Genomic DNA, 19,755 nt, shown 5'->3' with positions numbered 1-19,755 from the left:
CAAGAGATTGTCCGTTCACTAGTTCATATATGTCATACATATAAAAAAGAGCTCATCTACTGGACAAAGTAGATCAATGGCAGGCTTGAGTTCAGATTGTATATTATCACTCTCCGCTTCTGCAAAGACAAATGCAATGAACTTCCCTTTTGGTGCAACATTGTGGGTGTATGAGCAACAGAAGACATACGTAACAAGAGGAGACCAACAGAAATATCATAAATGAGGATTGTGTAATCATTTCCATCGCAAAAGAAAGGATTGTGTAATCATTCAATCAAGTGATGAGAGGTAAATCTAGTCATCCATCAAATGAAAATTGTTTGGGCTTGAAATAGGCCTCACATGTCTGAATTGCGTCCAAGTTGTTTCTGTGGCAAAATAATCTGGACTGAGTGGGACTCATTTGTATTTGGGATTGGATGACTCATAATAGCAATTGCACGTGCAACTTTGTCGATCTTCCTGACCTGTTGAAAAACATGAGCAAAACATCATCATTGGAAGCAATGCATAACAAAAGTGCCAGATGAGGTTGTAGTAAATATGAACTTCTAAGGAAGGGAAGTGAATAATTAAGATAAAAGGCCAAAGTTAGACTAAATGTTTGCCATGTATTAAACTTGACAGAGTGCGGGCAAGAAGAATATTCACCTTGTTGGTCAAGTACGATGGATCGCAGACAACTTTCTTGCATTTTGTGGTTTCACCTTCTGATGTAACACCACACACTTTTCCTTCCATGTCGAATTCAACCTACATGAATTAGGTGGCACAGGTGAAAGAAATTGTGATTTACCATACAGATTATGTGGGTTACTAATAGGTAGGTGACAAATAATACCTTGCATTCTGGCTTACTTAACATGTAAGTGCCACCATAAACAGCACTTAGACGTGCAAAACCCTGTAGTGTAAGAAAGCATTGTAACTAACATTGCCAACATGAGTCAAACGGAAAAAGGCAAACAAAACACAACCAACTGATATGTCTCCAACGTATCTATAATTTTTTATTGTTCCATGTTGTTATATTATCAATCTTGGATGTTTATATTCATTTTATAGTCATTTTATATCATTTTTGGTACTAACATATTGACATAGTGCCAAGTGCGAGTTGCTGTTTTCTGCATGTACATCGCAGGAAATCAATACCGAACGGAGTCCAAATGCAACGAAACTTTACGGAGAATTTTTTTGGACCAAAAGACACCTAATGGGCCAAGGCTGTGCCTGGGGGTGCTCCGAGGAGAGCACAACCCACCAGGGCGCGCCAGGAGGCCCAGGCGCGCCCTGGTGGGTTGTGCCCACCTCGGGTGCCCATGGGACCGCCTCTTTGCTCTATAAATACCCCAATATTCCACAAACCCTAGGGGAGTCGGCGAAAATCAATTCCAGCCGCCGCAAAGTCCAGAACCACCAGCCCAATCTAGACATCATCACGAATGGGGTTCACCACCTCCATTGGTGCCTCTCTGATGATGCGTGAGTAGTTCTTTGTAGACCTTCGGGTCCGTAGTTAGAAGCTAGATGGCTTCCTCTCTCTCGCTGAATTCTCAATACAATGGTCTCTTGGAGATCCATATGATGTAACTCTTTTTGCGGTGTGTTTGTTGGGATCCGATGAACTTTGAGTTTATTATCAGATCTATCTTTTTATATCCATGAAAGTATTTGAGTTTCTTTGATCTCTTTTATGCGTGATTGCTTATAGCCTCGTATTTCTTCTCCGATATTTGGGTTTTGTTTGGCCAACTTGATCTATTTATCTTGCAATGGGAAGAGGTGCTTTGTAGTGGGTTCGATCTTACGGTGCTTGATCCCAGTGACAGAAGGGGAACCGACACATATGTATCATTGCTACTAAGGATAAAACGATGGGGTCTATCTCTACATAGATAGATCTTGTCTACATCATGTCATCGTTCTTATTGCATTACTCTGTTTCTTCATGAACTTAATACACTAGATGCATGCTGGATAGCGGTCGATGTGTGGAGTAATAGTAGTAGATGCAGGCAGGAGTCGGTCTACTAATCTTGGACATGATTCCTTGGACATGATTCCTATATAATGATCATTGCCTGGATATCGTCATGATTATTTGAAGTTCTATCAATTGCCCAACAGTAATTTGTTTACCCACCGTTTGCTATTTTCTCGAGAGAAGCCACTAGTGAAACCTACGGCCCCCGGGTCTCTTTCTCATATTATTTGCCTTTGCAGTCTATTTTCCTTTGCTTTTATTTTAAGATCTATTAAACCAAAAATACAAAAATACCTTGCTGCAATTTATTCTTATTTATTTTATTTGGCGTTCGATCTATCAATCTACTACAATTTTATTCACGTTGGTTTGCCTATCTTGAGGCGTCGCTACCTGGAAGGGATTGACAACCCCTTTTACACGTCGGGTTGCGAGTAATTGTTATTTGTGTGCAGGTGTTGTTTATGTTGTGTTGCTTGGTTCTCCTACTCGTTTGATAACCTTGATCTCATAATGGAGGGAAATACCTACCGCCGATGTGCTGCATCATCCCTTCCTCTTTGGGGAAATACCGACGTAGCTTCAAGCTGCATCACCAGGCGCCCCCTCCCCTCCCCTCGCGTCGTCCTCCCCGGGGCGACCCGAGGGCCCCTAGGGTTTCCTGGCGGGCAGTGGTTGTGGCGCGGCGAGGTTCCCCCTCCTCTACTCTAGATCTGAACGACAGGTTTTCCCTCTCTCTACTCTCCCTCGCTGGATTCGCCTGATTCCGGGCCTCTGGTCGCCGGATCTGGTGTCGGCGGGGTGTTCCCCGAGCTGGTGGTGCTGGACGAACCCGGGGGAAACCCCTGTTGGTATGCCCAGCACGGCAGCGGCGGCGGCCCTTTTGGGTCATTTTGCTCGTTGGAGTCGCAGCCGTGGGCTCCCGTCCACACCCCAACCATGCCTCTCGGGCGAAAGCTCAAATCCCGGCGTGCGATGGGTGGCGGCGGCGCCTGGTGCGTTGTGTCCTCCATGGACGTGTCGTCTGGGGAAGGTTGGTGCTTTGGGGGCGTATAGCAGTTGCAGGTGGGCGTCTGGCGTCTGTGGAGTCGATGGCATATCTTCTGTGCAGGTTTCAGATTCAGCCACAAGTTGCTCAGCGGTGGTGTTTTGCAATGCCCTGGCGGGTCGGCGCCCTCGAGACTGGGTCGAAGGGGATCGGGTTCCCCTTCTCGGCAGCAGCAGCACCGTTGGTGCCGACGATTCGGCTAGTTCTTGAGTTCCTCGAGCCTAATCTTCGCCATGTGGCTTGGCAGCTTCTTCCTTTCGACGACTCTCCCGGCGGCTTACCCTCTTCCATCGGTACCCTTCGACACCTGCGTTGCAGCTAGCGTGTGTATGCTCCGGCATGATGTTGGTGGTGGTCCATGGCTGGCCCGGACTTGAGCCCAACCTAGCTTTAGCTCTCGGGTGAGTATCTCTACACTTCGATGGTTCGGCGCCTTCGAGCCTGGGCGAGGGGAAGGGTTCCCCTTCGGTGTTAGAGAAGCCGTGTGTTGTGTCATCTCCAGTTCCTAGTTTCAGTCATGTGCCCGACCTATTCTGGCGGCTGCAGATCCTCGTGGCTTCTTCCGTAGTCGTTTCAGGGCCTTTGTGTAGTGGGCTTATCCTCAATTAGCTGCACTTCAATGTAATTTTCTGTTCGCTAGTTGTAGGTGTAGCGTTGTAAGCTGTTCTTCTTTCTCCCTTGTATCCTTTAGCCGTTGCTTTGTGTGTGGTCTGCTTCTGTACTCCTGGCCGGTTGATGGCTTTGTTAATTCAAAGTCGGGCTCCTCTGAAGCCTCCGTTCCAAAAAAAACTAATCTTAGCACATGGAAATCAGACGACACCGCGACAAGCCAGGCCATCGACAAAAAAAACTAATCTTAGCACATGGAAATCAGACGGCACAGGAGTTAGATGTGACATAACTAATTCACATCTACTCCCTCCGTTTTAAAATAGATGACTCGATTTTGTACTAAGTTTAGTACAAAGTTAATACAAAATTGGGTCACCTATTTTGAAACGGAGGGAGTAGATGTGAACTAGCAAATCGGTCACTTTGTATATCATTTGTGGTAGTTAATTATACAAGCATATCATATAGTATTATTAGTGGCATAATATGAATGTGCATGAAAGCAGAAAATTATTTTTATCTTCAGCACCCTAAAGATGATGTCCTCGCATTTGCGAGTGCCGTTATGCTTGCTCAAAAAAAGTAAAATGTACATACGGATATAGAAGGATCTAATGTGACATTAATTGATAAATGCACAATTAGTCACAGATAGATAAATGAATGTCTCGATGGATATATATGAATTAACTGTTATTTAGAAACATGGTACAAACTCAGACACTCACACCTACGAATGTACACACGCACCTTCTCTTTCAAGAGATTTAGCTGGCCAATCTTGAGGTTGAGGAGGTTCACCACAGGCTCCATGTGGTTGACAGAATCAATCATTCTGAATTAATTACTAGAGCAACAAAAGTCTATCAACTAGCCTTAGTTCACCCTCCGGAATAAGACCAACCATATACCTGTCCATAAGGAAAAGGCATGAAAGGGAGCAAAGACTGAAGCCGAGCAAGATGGGCAGAAGCGAGAGGAGCGTCATGAGGAGGCCCTCATCGGTCGTTGGAAAGGTGGTGGAGATGCAAACAACCAAGACGCCGGCGCAGCCCACTAGGAACGTCACTGCCCATCTGCTACGGTCGTCGGCCTCCGGTACCACCAGCTCCAGATCGCCGTCGGCCATCTGCTTCGTGTGCCCTCAATCGATCGATCGATCGATCTGTGCTTGGATATTTTCTAGGGTTTGGCCGGTCTGGTTAAGGTCGATGCAGTATTTGTTTGTTGGGATCGATGCATCCGGCCGGCGGTGCATGCAGAGCCCTCTGATCGGCATCACAGGTACGTACGTATTCACAGCTGGAAAGCAACAGGGATCATTATGTACACTGTTAAAAAAAAGACGCTGGACCCTTAATTAGGAACCCGCATACTGTGACCACGCCGTGAGAAATTTTCAAATCATTTTCTTTAAAAGAACCCACATATGACATGTTGTATGCATGCTTCTCTAGAATAGGGCTCTCGTCCTGCTTTATAAATAAAGCACAAATCAAAGATACACATCCGAACAAGACACGGCGTGAGTTAGACCTCTTACAAAGCAGATACTGAGATAACCGGACAACTGCACGCGACTACTAGCGAAGAAAACACAGGGCGACCTAAATACAACTCCACTTAGGACGCCTAAGCTCCACGACAACGCCCTCGGGAAAGGTAACCACGCTAAGTGTTGTCCCCACCGAGCCCGAAATGGAGAAGGGTTTTCACTTGAAACCCTGACATGAAGAGGAGAACCACGACAACGTCTTTGAGATATAGAAGCGCCCGCATGTGTTGCCGTTGTCGGCATCACAACACAAAACTTTCGCTCAGCATCTCACCCATGCTACCATGAAGCACCCGAAACAACCGTGACGAATACAAGTCTCCAGATCCGGATCTAGGCGTCGCTACTGTCAACGACAAATAGCGAGCCTGCCACCCACCGCTACACGCCTCGCCGTTCGGACGACCAAGCGGCATAGCCACCACTACCGGCATGGTGCCCGCAGGAGACCCACCATGTGAACCACCAACCCGGGTGCCGCATCGGCATCCATGTCCCGAGCCACCGCCAACCATCAACATCACAACGCACCGACCATGGTATGAAGAGTGGAAGACCCATCCTTCCACTCCTAGCCTGGCATCAGCCACCGAGCCCGGGTCAATTCCTCCATGGTAGGATGTGTCTTCGAAAAAAAATAGTACGAGGTGTCAACGCCTCCGTCCCTAAGCTATTCCCAGTGGTTCCTTACGGTCAACGCGAAAACGAGACCCATTCAAAGGCGGCCCTAGCATCTATCCGCAATCTTACGGTTAGGGCATGTACAATGGTTCTATCTTAGCAATGACACGTAGGATAAACGATGAGGTGGAGGAGAGAGAAATCATAAGAAAAGGCTTGTCTTCTCTTATTTAAGAGAAGACAAGAGATGATCTCTTAGCACAATTTGTCTCACCATGTTTCTAGGAATAGCTAGTTATTGAAGATAAGGCTTAGAGATGACCCATTGTACACACAAATTTTTGTCATTTCTAAATTACATGCAAGACTTAAGATAAGACTATCTTATCAACCATTGTACACGCCCTTAGACAGATCCCAATTTCCAACTAACTAACGCTTTGATCTCCAATATATACTCCGGGCCGGCAAGCAGTCCCATACATCAACAGTCCGAGGTTTGTTTGCACCTCGTTCCAATATACAATTCGCCAACAACTTACAAGCCCTAGAACACCGCGTTGCGCGTGCGCGATCGCGGACGACGGGAAAACCAGACCGAGCGGCGCGAACGAGATAGAGCGACCGACCGATGATGGCACCGGAGCCGGCCGTGCTACCCGACGACGCCCTCGCGGAGGTCCTCCGGCGCCTCGCGCCGCACGTCCTGGCCGCGGCCCGGCGGGTCTGCAAGGCGTGGCGCGACGCCGTCGACGCCCGCCTGCGCGGCAGCCTGCTCTCGCGCTCGGTGCGCGGCATCTTCATCAACTTCAACCAGCATAGCTGCTTCTCCGAGTTCTTCTCCCGCCCCTCGACGGGCCCGGCGATTTGCGGGGGGCTCGACTTCCTGCCCTGCATGGGCGTCCAGGTCACGGACCATTGCAACGGGCTCCTGCTCTGCGGCGAACGGATGAACGAGGACCGTGCGCTGCCGCGTGAGTACGTCGTCAACCCGGCCACGCATCGGTGGGCGCGTCTGCCCCAACGCCCTCGGCCGCACATGCCGGGATTCGATCAGACCGCCTACCTCGTGTTCGATCCCGCCGTGTCGACGCACTACCAGGTCTTTCTGATCCCACGCTTGCCAGCGGCCGGCGAATCGGATGAGGACGAATCGGACGACGACGAGTGGCCTCCCGCGTCATACGTGATGCATGTGTTCTCTTCGGTGACACAACGGTGGGACGAGACGACCTTCCTTCGGAAAGGGGAGGCTGCAGGGATCGTCGGCAACATGGATTCGGATTTGTGGTATAAACAGCATCGTTATCATGCCGTCTACTGGCAAAGCACGCTCTACATTCATTGCCAGCATGGCTATCTTGCGAGGTAACTACTCCCTCCGTTCCTAAATATAAGTCTTTTTAGACATTTCAAATGAAATGCAACATATGGATGTATGTAGACATATTTTAGTGTAGATTCATCCATTTTGCTCCGTATGTAGTCACTTGATGGAATCTCTAGAAAGACTTATATTTAGGAACGGAGGAAGTACTTACTTGCTCCTCGGTGGTCATCCTAATTTAGCAAATATATACTACTAGCAGCATGATCCGCTTATGTTGTTGTTAAGCTGTTTATCCGATGGTTCATATTTGCAGGATGTCCTTGTCAGATCTCACGTACAAAATAATCAAGCTACCAGGTGCCTGTGAATTGAGAGGTTATCCGAACCACCATCTGGGGAGATCACTGGGAGGGGTTTATTGTGCGATACTTATTAATGGCTGGAGTCAACTTCAGCTTTGGTATCTCAATGAATCGTACGGTCGAATTGAGTGGGTGTTAAAACATGATACCTTTCTTGGAAAGACCTTTGAACGTGAGGACTATGCTCGACAACTGGCCAAACGATGGATCTTGCAGGATGTTAACTACTGTAAGTGGTCTTTCAAATACCCTGAGGATTACACAACACATGCAAATTACAAAGCGCCGGTGGAAGAGAAATATGATTGGAACTCCGACGAGGATAACATTCTTGACAATGAAGATGATGTTCAAGGGGGTTGCCGTGACAACTATTATTTCCTTGGGTTTCATCCTTGTAAAGAGGTTGTCTTCTTGATTGCATCAGGGATATCAGCCAGGGGACTGGCCTATGACTGGAACAACTCGAAATTCCAGGATTTGGGCACTTCATGTCCGACAGATTACGACGACTTCGACAGACGACCATGCGGAGAGACGGACTCATCTTTCCCATACACGCCTTGTTGGATGGGTGTGTTTGCTGGTAACGAATTAGAATCTCTACTTGAAGATGAGAAACTATATAGAAAAAAGTTGGAACAGAAATCTCAACGTAAAGAGAAAGCCACCTTTACCTTCATGGACGAGTATGAGCTGCGCAAGCATCGCGGGCACACCAAGAGAGTCAAGGAATCTAACGCCAAGAATCGTCGTAGACGCGCCGTATAGCGGCTTGGTAAGCTTGAATAAGTCAAAATACCTACATTCTCAGTAGGAATTATTCGAACTGTTTTTCCTTCGGTGTGTGGATCCAGACTCGTCAGCTATTTAAGGACTTTGGCACTGTAAAACTACTTTGCTGTTACGATAGTACATAAAACGACATTTGCCGCTGAAGTTAGTGGAATATTTTGTAATACAAATGGTTCCTTCCAGTAGTAAAAGTGATTTTGTTATCTATATGTGATAGATGCTGCTACTTCTAATCAACTCAATATACATTCGTCTTGGTGTTCTTTTAGTGTAATAAGGTTATGCATTTGGTCCTATTTGGGTTATTTTGACCATTCGTGTTGCAGCCACCTAATTAGGATAAAGTATACTATTGTCATCTCAGTTAGTAATCAGGTATATATGTGGTCTGTTGTTTTGTGGGTACTGGTAAAATCAGAACCAGGGAAGCACCACCTTATAATGTATACTACCATTTGCCAATTCCATCGTTTAAAGTGGTTATGTTGCAATATTGAGGCATTTCCTCCATTAATCAATAATGTCCTTACTAAAGCAAACAGGATGCAGTTTCGCACAGGGAGCGTTCTCACCAGTCTGACATTCTCAAATTGGGGGATCACACATTGCGCAACACAGCGGGGATAAGAGAAGCAGTTGGGGCGCCATTTTGCGTAGTTAGTGTAGGGTTAGGTCTAGGTCTAGGTTCGCCTTAGGGCAATTGGCTTGATGCCGTACTTGAGTTGTGCCCTGGCGCTCACGGCGGCTCTTGGTGGTCATCGGCTCTCTCTCTATTGGTCATATTCTATGATTGATGATGGTCGTTGGTGATGGATCTGGTGAAGGCTCCTCCAATAAACTCGACAGCTAGCGAGACCAAGCTGATGCGATCGTCTCTCCCGTCTTCCTTGGCCAGCATAGAGATGGAGGGGAAGACGACGGATCTACGCTTGGCTCGTTTAGATCTGGCGCTCCATAGGGTATAGCCACCGCACTGGCCTTGGCTTTGAAAGCTGAAGATCGAAGGAAAAAATGCTTCCAATTCTGCTTTTCAACCCAAGGTGCTTTTTCGATTGGATTTTTCGGTAACGGGCCGGTTACTAGAAATGCCGTTGGTCCCCAAAAAATTTGGTGTCGTACGACGGGATGGTTTGAAATAGAATTTGTATGGCTTATAAAGGCAAACTGTTCTAGGCAAGTTGGAGACGAGCGTACTCGCACTTGAAAAAAAGGTGATTGGCGAATGAGTGAGGAATTGAACCTACGCCCTTGGGGAGAAAAGGCAGCTCACTAACCACTAGAACAACAATTAATTTTTATATATGATACATTAAATGCCATACATTTGGGTGCTAAAATATTTTAAATTCAATTTTCATTGGATATTTCAAGCAAAATGATTCAAATATTATAAGATTTTCGAATAGCCAGTTTTACCTGGTCACCCCGGTAAAAACATAAACGAGAAAAGAAAAACATCGGTTCAACCTCCATAGGGAGGCCCTTATTTCCTTGCCTGCTATCGGCAAGGATTGCACCGGAGATGGTGGCCAAAGCATCTCCGATGATGTCGCTATGTGTACAGTACCCAATTGTGTTCTTGTTGTCATCGTTGGGGTCCTACGTGTAAAAGAGAGGAAAATGTTTTAAAATCCTGACTGGAACTTTAGCGAGGATAACTTTCTTGACATTGAATACGCTGTTGAAGAGGGATACAGCAGAGATTATTACTTCCTTGGGTAGTTGGGTTTCATCCTTCTAAGTTCTAAAGAGATCGTCTTTTTTTTTCAAAATGGAGGCAAAAGATTTGCCTCATCAATTAATTAAGCAGAAAAGAATTGCCCAGTTAATCAACGGAAAACCGGGCGAAAACGAGATCGTCTTATTGATGAAGATTTCATCAAGGAAAGAAGCAAGAGGAATGGCCTATGACTGGAACATCTCAAAAATTCAGGACTTGGGCAATGTGTGTCGAGCAGATTTCGAACCCGTCTGTGAACTACCATGCAGAGAGAAGGATGCAGCTTTCCCTTACACGCCCTGCTGGATGAGAAAGTTTCCTGGAAACAACTTTGAATCTTGGAATTGGGAGAGGAATCCAACTCCACGTGCATGTATGAGTTCGAGCTGTGCAAGTTCCATAGGCGCGCCCAGATGGTCAAGCACTCTACACCGCTAGCCAGGACACACCTTCGCCAATGTGAAGGCCAAGGCGACCAAGTTTGACCTTGGCAAGAGAAGCTAGTCACTGCCATCGCTGGATCGGTCCTGCTGCTTGATTACTTTTTGGAAACAAAAAAGATGAGTCGTAAAGTTGGTGCATGCAAACGATTTGGAACATCAACCCTGTTCGTAGCCAGACTTGTAAAGTTATTTTAACAGTTATATTATGATACATACATAAAACCACAAAGTTCATAGCCAACCCTGCTCACTGTTCACATCATTCACTAATTACTCTAGTGCATAGTAAATAAAACCACCATGGTTCAATCGTCTGGAACCAACATTTTTTCCATATTGCTGCAAGCGACAAACATGCAGAAGACAACGGCCATAACACCAAATTTTGATCTGCGGGTGAAATAGTCAGGACATTTGTTATGGTTTGTCCTGTGCAGTGTTTGAAGAGAACAGCCGTATTTTGATTATGAAATCTAGTATTCTTCTTCAGCGGCACTAGCAGCACTCAAATCAACGCTGAGATCAATAGTCTGCAACGAAAATCAAGAATAAAGTTAGAATGTAAAGTGGAGCTAGTCAGCACCACTTTTCGTGGCCCGTTTAACACCTTCGCATGGTGTTCTTGCGCAATTTACTCCCTTTGTTTAACAAACCATACAAAGGAACAGGAGGAGAGTGCAGGAAAGGTACTTATGTATACCATAATAAAGGAGATACTAATATAATGTACAAGCGTAGTTAGCTTCAACTACTATCAAGCAGGGAGAATATCAGGCAATACCACCACTTAGATGATCCCATGCTACCAATTTGAAAATTTCAAGTTCAAATGTTTTGGAAAAGTTCCAAGAAAAATTGTGAATGTTCATAATACATGTGTATGCAAACCCTAAACAATTCAGATCCAAATTCAAAGTACACATTGATAAACATAAAGTACAAATCCAGCATGAATAGTGTCAATAAGGACAAAACCATGAATAGTGTGAAAAACTACACTATTCACATCTGGATTTGTCTTTTTTGTTTCTCAATATATCGAATTTAGATCTGAATTTTTTTTAGGGGTTGCAGATACATGTGTTGTGAACATTCATGATTTTTCTCAGAATTTTTTAAACATTTAAATTTGAATTTTTCAAATTGGTATGATGGGAGCATCTAAGTGGTGGTATCACCTGATATTTTCCCCTATCAAGCATTAAAAAATTTAAAAGGAAAATGAAGATGAAATGTTACCTTTCCGGTGATCATTGTATACATGTTAAGAACGTCTGTCACAGTTGTCTCAAAATGTGTGGTAGCATCATAGCTCTACGGAGAAATAAACAGTCACAAACATCTATAACAGTTTAAAAATAAACAAAACCTTTTGTTATGATACATATACTGCAAAATTTACCGTTGAGATGAAGCAATTATCAAGAGATGGTTCGTTCACTGGTTCATATCTGTCATACATATCAAAAAAGAGCTCATCTACTGGACCAAGTAGATCAATGCCAGGCTTGAGTTCGGATTGTATATTATCACTCTCCGCTTCTGCAGAGACAAATGCAATGAACTTCCCTTTTGGTGCGACATTGTGGGTGTATGAGCAACAGAAGACATACCTAAAAAGAGCAGACCAACAGAAATATCATAAATGAGGATTGAGTAATCATCCATCAAGTGATGAGCAGTAAATCTAGTCATCCATCAAATGAAAATTGTTTGGGCTTGAGATAGGCCTCACATGTCTGATTTGCGTCCAAGTTGTTTCTGTGGCAAAATAATCTGGACTGAGTGGGACTCATTTGTATTTGGGATTGGATGGCTCATAATAGCAATTGCACGTGCAACTTTGCCGATCTTCCTGACCTGTTGAAAAGCATGAGCAAAACATCATCATTGGAAGCAATGCATAACAAAAGCACCAGATGAGGTTGTAGTAAATATAAACTTCTCAAGAAGGGAAGGGAATAATGAAGATAAAAGGCCAAAGTTAGACTAAATGTTTGCCATGTATTAACCTTGACAGAGTGCAGGCAAGAAGAATATTCACCTTGTTGGTCAAGTATGAAGGATCGCAGACAACTTTCTTGCATTTTGCAGTTTCACCTTCTGATGTAACACCACACGCTTTTCCTTCCATATTGAATTCAACCTACATGAATTAGGTGGCACAGGTGAAAGAAATTGTGATTTACCATACAGATCATGTGGGTTACTAATAAGCAGGTGACAAATAATACCTTGCATTCTGGCTTACTTAACATGTAAGTGCCACCATAAACAGCACTTAGACGTGCAAAACCCTGTAGCATAAGAAAGCATTGTAACAATGAGCATCTTAGTAACATGTATGTGCAGTATGACAATAAAGGTATAGCAAACTGAAAACTCACTGACCTGTGGCAGCTCACCCAGCCCATATAGAGGATAAATATAAGGCGAGCCCCCTTGAAAACGTGCAAGAGACTCTGAATATAACTAAAAGCAGATGACGTTAAAATGTAAGTGAAATCCATGAGTCACACAATCAAATAAAAGCAATGACACTGCTAAAAGGAAGAACAACTACAGGGACTGGATTATGAATGATTGGCAACTACTCCCTCCATCCCACAATGTAAGACGTTTTTGCAAGCTGTTTTAGCTTGCAAAAAACATCTTATATTGTGGGACGGAGGGAGTACATGATAAACTTATAATACCAAACAAGGACCATCTACCAGAGCTTTTGTCAAGACTTACTTTCATCCTTTTCACAGTATCAAGTGCTGGTTCATCGAGGTGACGATCATCCCTATGGAGAGCAAGCGCGTGGCCAATGAAATCCACTGTATCATCACTTAAGCCGTGCTTTCTGCAAAAACAGACAGAAAATACAGTTATTTTTGTGCAGAAAGGGATAATAACAAGCACAGGAAATGTTCTTTCACACCATGTAGAAGGTTGAAGGCCAGGGACTACTGTTACCATTAATAAAAGAAGCGAAAAAGTAACTGAAATAGGTTCAGAGTAGGGAAGACAATACGGTAAGCAAATTTCTGAGGAAACTGAAAAGCTGGACTAGAACGATACTGTATACGTGCAACTGAACCAACTCTTTGCGTTTATACTTGATTTTCCTGAAATGGTCATCCACATTTGAAAGCATGGTTTACAGGCATTGTGTGCCACCCTGACACCACTATAATTGTCGGCGACTTGGAGTGTTGCAATTTGTTTACGAGTAACATTACTGACAAAGCAATGAACAGAATGGAGCAACCATCAATGCACTCACGCTATCAATTCTTTAGTTGTCAACGTAGTAAGGTCCAATCCCTGATGTGTTTTTGGATCAGCTTCAACGTAATTTTGGACATAAATGAAGAAGTTCCTTGCTCTGCGTTTCTCAAAAAGACCCATCAAAGGAGACTTCAGAGCCTCCATATCAGTCGCGGGAACCTTGTGAATCTGATTGAACATGATAACAGAAACAAGGTAAGTTGCACCTCTAACATAGGATCAGATTACAGAATCTAATAACCTATGGAAGATACAGGATATGTGATGATAAAAACAAAAGGAAATAAGCTGAAGAATGTACCTTCCCTTTGCTGAAGACAAAGCTCCCATCAACAGCTTTGAATGACAAATACTTCGTTACATTAGTGTGAATGAGGGTTCGAACCAATGTCCCATTTGCCATCATAAACTGATCACAGAAACGTTTTGTGATAATCAATGAACAAATAAACATAAATCTGGACAGCTACCTTACAGGGTTGTTCTTTTTGTTCTATTTTTTCTGTTAGTAATACATGAGATTTCCATACTTTGTTGAATCATCAGTGAATCACCACATTAATTGCGTAAAGAAGCTCTGCATGTTTCCCATAAAGAAAAAAACTATGCACCATCATGAGGGTTTATTTGTGTAATCATAGCAAACATAGGTGGTGTAGCTGTGTTGTAAAAAAAGTTTTGGATGGGAGGGGACTTGCACCTTTGGAACCATGTCTACGTTGTAATCTTTGCTTGAGCCTAGATGTGCCGGGGGCTTGTCTTCCCCTCTAAATTTCTTCCAGAGCTGTTCCAAAACAAGAATTTATCGGGGTTAATATAAATGATAAAAGCTCTGCCAAAATCAATTAAAGGACAATGTGTAATAGCATAAAAAAAAACTTCACAAAATCTCTAACCTCCAGCATTGGACTTGCTTACCTGATTAAGGTTGAGAGAAGTGGAATCTCCGCCATAATAGTCATTTCTATCCATGTGCAAAACCTGCAATATCATCAAACACACATTCGTAAGGGGGTTCTATAAATGAATTTTCAGTATAACTATATTGCTCTACAAATGCAAGTGCTTTTAAAGAGGGCCATAAAAAGATACAAGGCTCGTGAGCTACTCAAGATCCTGACTCAGAATAAATACTCATATATGCCTATTGCCTATAATTGTGTAACATGTCGTTGCCACTGAACAAATATTCAGGCCCTTAATGTGTTTCAAAATTCATTCCTTGCACTTTTTGGGATAGCAAAAAAGCACTACTAAAACTTTCTGTTGTTTAACAGAAATGATTATGTTCATATCTGTATCAAAAGCAAATCCAGATCAAGGGGTAGTTGTTAGTAGAGATTATATTGTTAGCGATGAAAAAATAATGAGGCCACTTTGCTAGAAGGAATTTTCTTGAAGACATAAGCTTGCTAGCAAGTTTGTTTTGAGAAGGTTTCCCCTCAGTGGTTTCTAGTTGTGGGGGGTGTTCAATAGGCTAGAGACGAAGGCATATGAACTCACTTGTACCTTTACCCGCAAAAAAAAAAAAACTCGCTTGTACCTTCCTCTGATTCTCTATCCCATCTCTAAAAAATAATTAAGTGAAAACTCTTACAGAAAACTGCTTCACACAACCAAATATTAATAACCTATGTCGAAATTACACTCTTGGGAAAAATGGTAAGAAAAAACCTAATCAAATTCCTCCAACTAATTCGCCGCAGTATCTCATCTGACAAAATCTCCCAAACAAACTGACATCCTTGTCTATTCTAATTTCATCATAAGGATATTTTCTACCAAGAACCTTTTGCGGAACGCGAGGAAATATACACCTTTGTATCAAATGTTTGTGTTAAGACAAACAACTGGAACCTTGTCTGTGCAGGATGACCGGACATAGCACCTACATCGGATAGTGGCCCCGACAAGTCTCCCTTTCCTTTTCTCCTGTCCTATGACTTCCTTCCATCTCTCTTTCCGTTTTCTCTCTGACCATGTTCTTTCTCGCATAGGCACGTAGGCATGGCTGGCTTTGTTCTATTCTTGCATTTTCTGTTGCTGTTGTTCAACTTTGGCGTCTACCCGGCGCGAATCTGGACCAGCAAACTGCTGGTGTCATATCCTCTAAATCAATGGAGTATCACTAATTTCTCTTGATTTGCATTTTTTTTTCTTTGGGTTCACCTGAAGCCAACGTCCCTCTGCACAGCTCTGCCCCTGGCGTACACTGAATCGAGTTCGAAATGAAGCTCAAATTATTTAGTGAAAGGACAATGGCACAGACGCACACCATGAGCACCAGAGGGGCAGCGACAGCCACCACTCCGCAGCCAATACCCAGGGTTTCTGTATCTACACCAAATGGATGCATAAATTCTACATGATGCGCCATTTCCAGTAATGATTGATAGTAACTCATTAATCTTTATCTTTACTCCTATGAAGAGACCAGTTGGACCACTTTGGAGTCCTGTGAACCATTCCATTTTTTTTGCTTGAACACGCATCTAAGTGTATGCCATTTTGTATTAAGAAGAAGAGTGTCACAATGACACAGAGTTTCAAGAGTCTCCAGCCTATGGATGCAGCCCCTTGGACATGGTAGCACGGGCTATGTTCAACCAATATAGATGGTGGTGTAGCAATAGTGTTTTTGCTGCATGATGTGACATGTAATCTTGTTTGCATTTCGGTGTAGACCTCGAGCAAATTTTTTCATTTTTGTAAGAATTGTTAATACTTTGCAGTAAAGATGGTTCAAGTACATGGATATGGCGAGAGAGCTGCCGAAGCGCCTTGAGAGCACAGCTTCTCGACTCAAACCAGGTCCTTACTTCTCGGCATCGCTCCAAGCATGGAGCGGGCACCAGATTCGCCATGAATAATCCGTTTTGGTACCAGCGTGTGACATTGAGATGCAATTACACACCACCCACTTAATGTTGCAAAAACACCTGGATCCATCACGAATTCCGGCCTCGCTAGTTTACATCCAACATGAAGAACCAGGCTAGCGAAGTCAGAAGCTTGGCTAATGCAACACACATGTGGCTCTCCCTTCGGAATACACCTCGCTCAGCACAGAAAGCTCGCAGAACTGGCGAATCAGTGGCTGGCCCCCTTTGGATCGACTAAGGCGCAGATAAACACAGTTAGTACAAACCAAGTGTTTATCTAGCAGCAAATCTAGTCCAGACCAAACATGCGCAGCACCGCCTCTGGTGTACCAGGCGGGGCGCTCCAGTGATCCAATCCACCCCGGGCAGCGGAACCGAGATAGGGGACACTGAGCGGTGACAGGGACGCAGCACCCGAGCATGGAAGCGACGGATCGGGGGCGGGGCGGGCGAGAAAGGGACGGGGAGCGATCGATCGGCGGCGACTCACCTTGAGGCCGTCGACGGAGAGGAGGCCGCTGAGGATGCACTCCTTGAGCCCCGTGCCCAGCACGATGACGTCGTACTCCTCATCCATGGCGGCGGCGCGGCGAGCTTGTCGCGGTGGCTCCGGGGAGCGAGAGGCGTCAGCACGGAGGGCGGCGGTGGGGAGAAGTGGAGTTGACAAAAGGGCAGCAGTTGGGGGTGGGGGTGGGATTTGGCGTTCGGGAATCCGGAAGAAGTCGGACGCGCATGCGATGGCACTCAGAGGAGAACAACACGACCCGTCTCTTTCGCGTGCAGGCCCCTCGATAAAACCAGACTTAGAGCATTATTAGTAGTACTCCTAAACTCTCGAACCCTCAAAAATAATCGCTTTTTTACGAGTTGCAATAAAAAAAGCAAAGACTAAAACCCCTAAACCCTTAAACCCTAAAAAAAAAGTAAGGGTCCAACCCTCAAACCCAATTTCAAACCGTAGAAGTGAGGGTTGGAGGGGGGCGCTCGACCCCAGCCCGCACTCCCTTCCCCCGTTGCGCGGGAGGGAAGTTTCCCCTCCCCAACCTCCCGCTTCCTCCCTCCCATGCCGCCGGCCGTCGCCCGCCCCAAATCCGGCCGGCCCCCCGCCTCCCCTCGACGCCGCCGCCGTCCCGCCCCTGCACCACACTCCCCGCCGCCGGATCCGCCGTTCCCCGCCGCCCCCGGCCGCCCCGCCCGCGCCCCGGCCCCCGGCCGCCCCGCCCCGCCGCCTCCTGGCCCGGCGTCCCGCCCCCCGGCCTCCTGCCCCGCCGCCTCCCGTCCCCCGGTCGTGCCCCGCCCCCCGCCCGCCCGCCTCAGCCGTCGGGCCCCGCCCCCCGCCCCCCAGCCGCCTCCTGCCTCAGGCCTCCTCGAGCCGCCGCGCCAGAGGCCAGGCAGGCCAGAGGCAGCCGCGCCGCCGCCCCGAGCTCCCCGCAGGTATGCTTTCCTTTCTTTCTTTTTGTTTTTTTTCCTTTTTGATTCATTGTTGGCACTCACAATTTATTGTTTGTTGTATTGTGTAGATGAAGGTGAACAACAACGACATGGACTCGTTGTCCGATTCGTCGGGTTGATCGTCATCCGACGATTCGGACATCGATGAGTTGTTGCAAGACGATGACGTTGAGATGATGAGCCTCCTCATCGACGTGCAATCCTTTGAAAACCGCGTGAAGCTGATGGATCAGAGGAAAGGGTCGAAGATGGGGCGAGTCACCATCTACCGGAACCGCGCTCTCGGACACGAACATTTGATGGAAGACTACTTCTCCGAGGTACCTACGTACCCTCCTCGTCTCTTCCGCAGAAGGTACTGAATGCGGCGTAGTTTGTTTGTGAAGATTGTCACCGATTGTGAGGCCGCCTCATATTACTTTAAACGTCGTAGATTCGCGGCCGGTATCATGGGGTTTAGTGCATATCAAAAGATATCGGCGGCAATGCAGGTACTCGCTTATGGCATACCCGCGGATTATACCGACGAGTATCTTCGCATTGGGCAAGATACAACCACGGAGTCAGTCCGTAGGTTTGCCAAGTTGGTCATCCGGTTGTATGGTGAGCAGTATCTTCGAGCACCAAACGAGGAAGATACAAAGAGATTAATGAAAATGAATGAAAAAAGGGGATGGCCGGGGATGCTAGGTAGTCTTGATTGCATGCATTGGAGGTGAAAAAATTGCCCAAAGGCATGGCACGGAATGTATTGCGGTAAAAGCCGTGATGCTACCATTGTGCTTGAGGCCATAGCATCTCAGGACACATGGATTTGGCATGCATTTTTTGGGTTGCTGGGAACACTCAATGATATCAATTTCCTCAATAGATCTCCTTTGTTCAAAAGATTAATTTCTGGGGATGCTCCAGCTTGCAACTACAAAAGCATGGACAATGAATACTCAATGGGATACTATCTCACCGATGGCATCTATCCCGAATGGGCAACTCTTGTGAAGTCCATCAAGGAAAAAAATGGGGTGCCCTTAACAAGAAAAGAGGCTCATTTCACCAAGGCACAAGAGGCAGCCCGCAAGGATATTGAGAGAGCTTTCGGTGTTTTGCAAGCAAGGTTTGCCATAGTTCGTGATCCAGCCCGGTTTTGGGACAAAAAAACCTTGATGAACATCATGAAATGTTGTGTGATTCTACACAACATGATCCTAGAGGATGAGAGAGGGTTAAACCTCCCCTGTTTCTATGATAATGTTGGTACCCGTGTGCAACCGGAAAGAAACCCTTCTCGCACACACGCTTTTCTTCAAGCACATCGTCAGATTGAGGATGCAACCACTCATGGTCGGCTCCGGGATGATCTAGTAGAGCACCACTGGCAGTTGGATGGGCGGCGCATTGGCCCATGATGTATCTTTGTTTTACTTTTCTATGTCCTATTTGATTTGAACAATTAGTGTAATTTGCTCAAACATTGTTGTAATAATTTGAATGATTATTGTTTTATTCGGTGTTGTAATAATAACTAGAATGATTATTGTTTTATGTCAATTGTGATGGAATTTGTGATATGCCATATGATGAAATGTGATGAATGTGTGCTATATGAAATGACAGTTTTAAAGATTGGGGTTGAGGCAAAGACTAGAACCCTCAAATCCAACCCTTAAAG

At 45.3% G+C, this 19,755-nt stretch overlaps 2 protein-coding genes across 2 annotated transcripts; one reads left to right on the top strand and one right to left on the bottom strand.

Moving 5' to 3' along the window:
• Positions 1-6,295: 6,295 nt before the first annotated feature.
• LOC123133443 (uncharacterized) lies at positions 6,296-8,522 on the top strand. The gene is made up of 2 exons (XM_044552935.1): positions 6,296-7,194; positions 7,470-8,522. Exons 1-2 carry the CDS (start codon positions 6,458-6,460, stop codon positions 8,287-8,289), a joined length of 1,557 nt encoding a protein of 518 aa, XP_044408870.1. The 5' UTR covers positions 6,296-6,457; the 3' UTR covers positions 8,290-8,522.
• A 2,101-nt stretch (positions 8,523-10,623) lies between these two features.
• Positions 10,624-17,378, bottom strand: LOC123133453 (guanosine nucleotide diphosphate dissociation inhibitor 1). Its single transcript, XM_044552944.1, has 13 exons — positions 17,125-17,378; positions 14,671-14,733; positions 14,453-14,536; positions 14,054-14,161; positions 13,748-13,920; positions 13,213-13,324; positions 12,868-12,948; positions 12,711-12,773; positions 12,521-12,622; positions 12,212-12,336; positions 11,879-12,089; positions 11,716-11,790; positions 10,624-11,006 (listed from the first exon to the last, which is right to left on the bottom strand). The coding sequence occupies exons 1-13, from the start codon at positions 17,209-17,211 to the stop codon at positions 10,950-10,952; spliced, it is 1,341 nt and encodes a 446-aa protein (XP_044408879.1). The 5' UTR covers positions 17,212-17,378; the 3' UTR covers positions 10,624-10,949.
• Positions 17,379-19,755: the final 2,377 nt, after the last annotated feature.

This window comes from Triticum aestivum, chromosome 1B, assembly GCF_018294505.1.
Source record: "Triticum aestivum cultivar Chinese Spring chromosome 1B, IWGSC CS RefSeq v2.1, whole genome shotgun sequence".
Classification (NCBI taxonomy): domain Eukaryota; kingdom Viridiplantae; phylum Streptophyta; class Magnoliopsida; order Poales; family Poaceae; genus Triticum; species Triticum aestivum.
The sequence above is the reverse complement of the archived record's forward strand: the minus strand, read 5'-3'. Positions and strand labels throughout refer to the sequence as shown.

What these genes read in the sequence shown, in the direction of transcription:
- LOC123133453 (XM_044552944.1), bottom strand. Translation starts at nt 17,211, where the DNA reads ATGGATGAGGAGTACGACGTCATCGTGCTGGGCACGGGGCTCAAGGAG. An exon ending in TAAGTAAGCCAGAATGCAAG is followed by an intron (nt 12,623 to 12,710) that starts GTATTATTTGTC and finishes TAATTCATGTAG; the next exon opens with GTTGAATTCAATATGGAAGG. An exon ending in ATACAATGATCACCGGAAAG is followed by an intron (nt 11,007 to 11,715) that starts GTAACATTTCAT and finishes TTTTCGTTGCAG; the next exon opens with ACTATTGATCTCAGCGTTGA.
- LOC123133443 (XM_044552935.1), top strand. Translation starts at nt 6,458, where the DNA reads ATGATGGCACCGGAGCCGGCCGTGCTACCCGACGACGCCCTCGCGGAG. An exon ending in CAGCATGGCTATCTTGCGAG is followed by an intron (nt 7,195 to 7,469) that starts GTAACTACTCCC and finishes TCATATTTGCAG; the next exon opens with GATGTCCTTGTCAGATCTCA.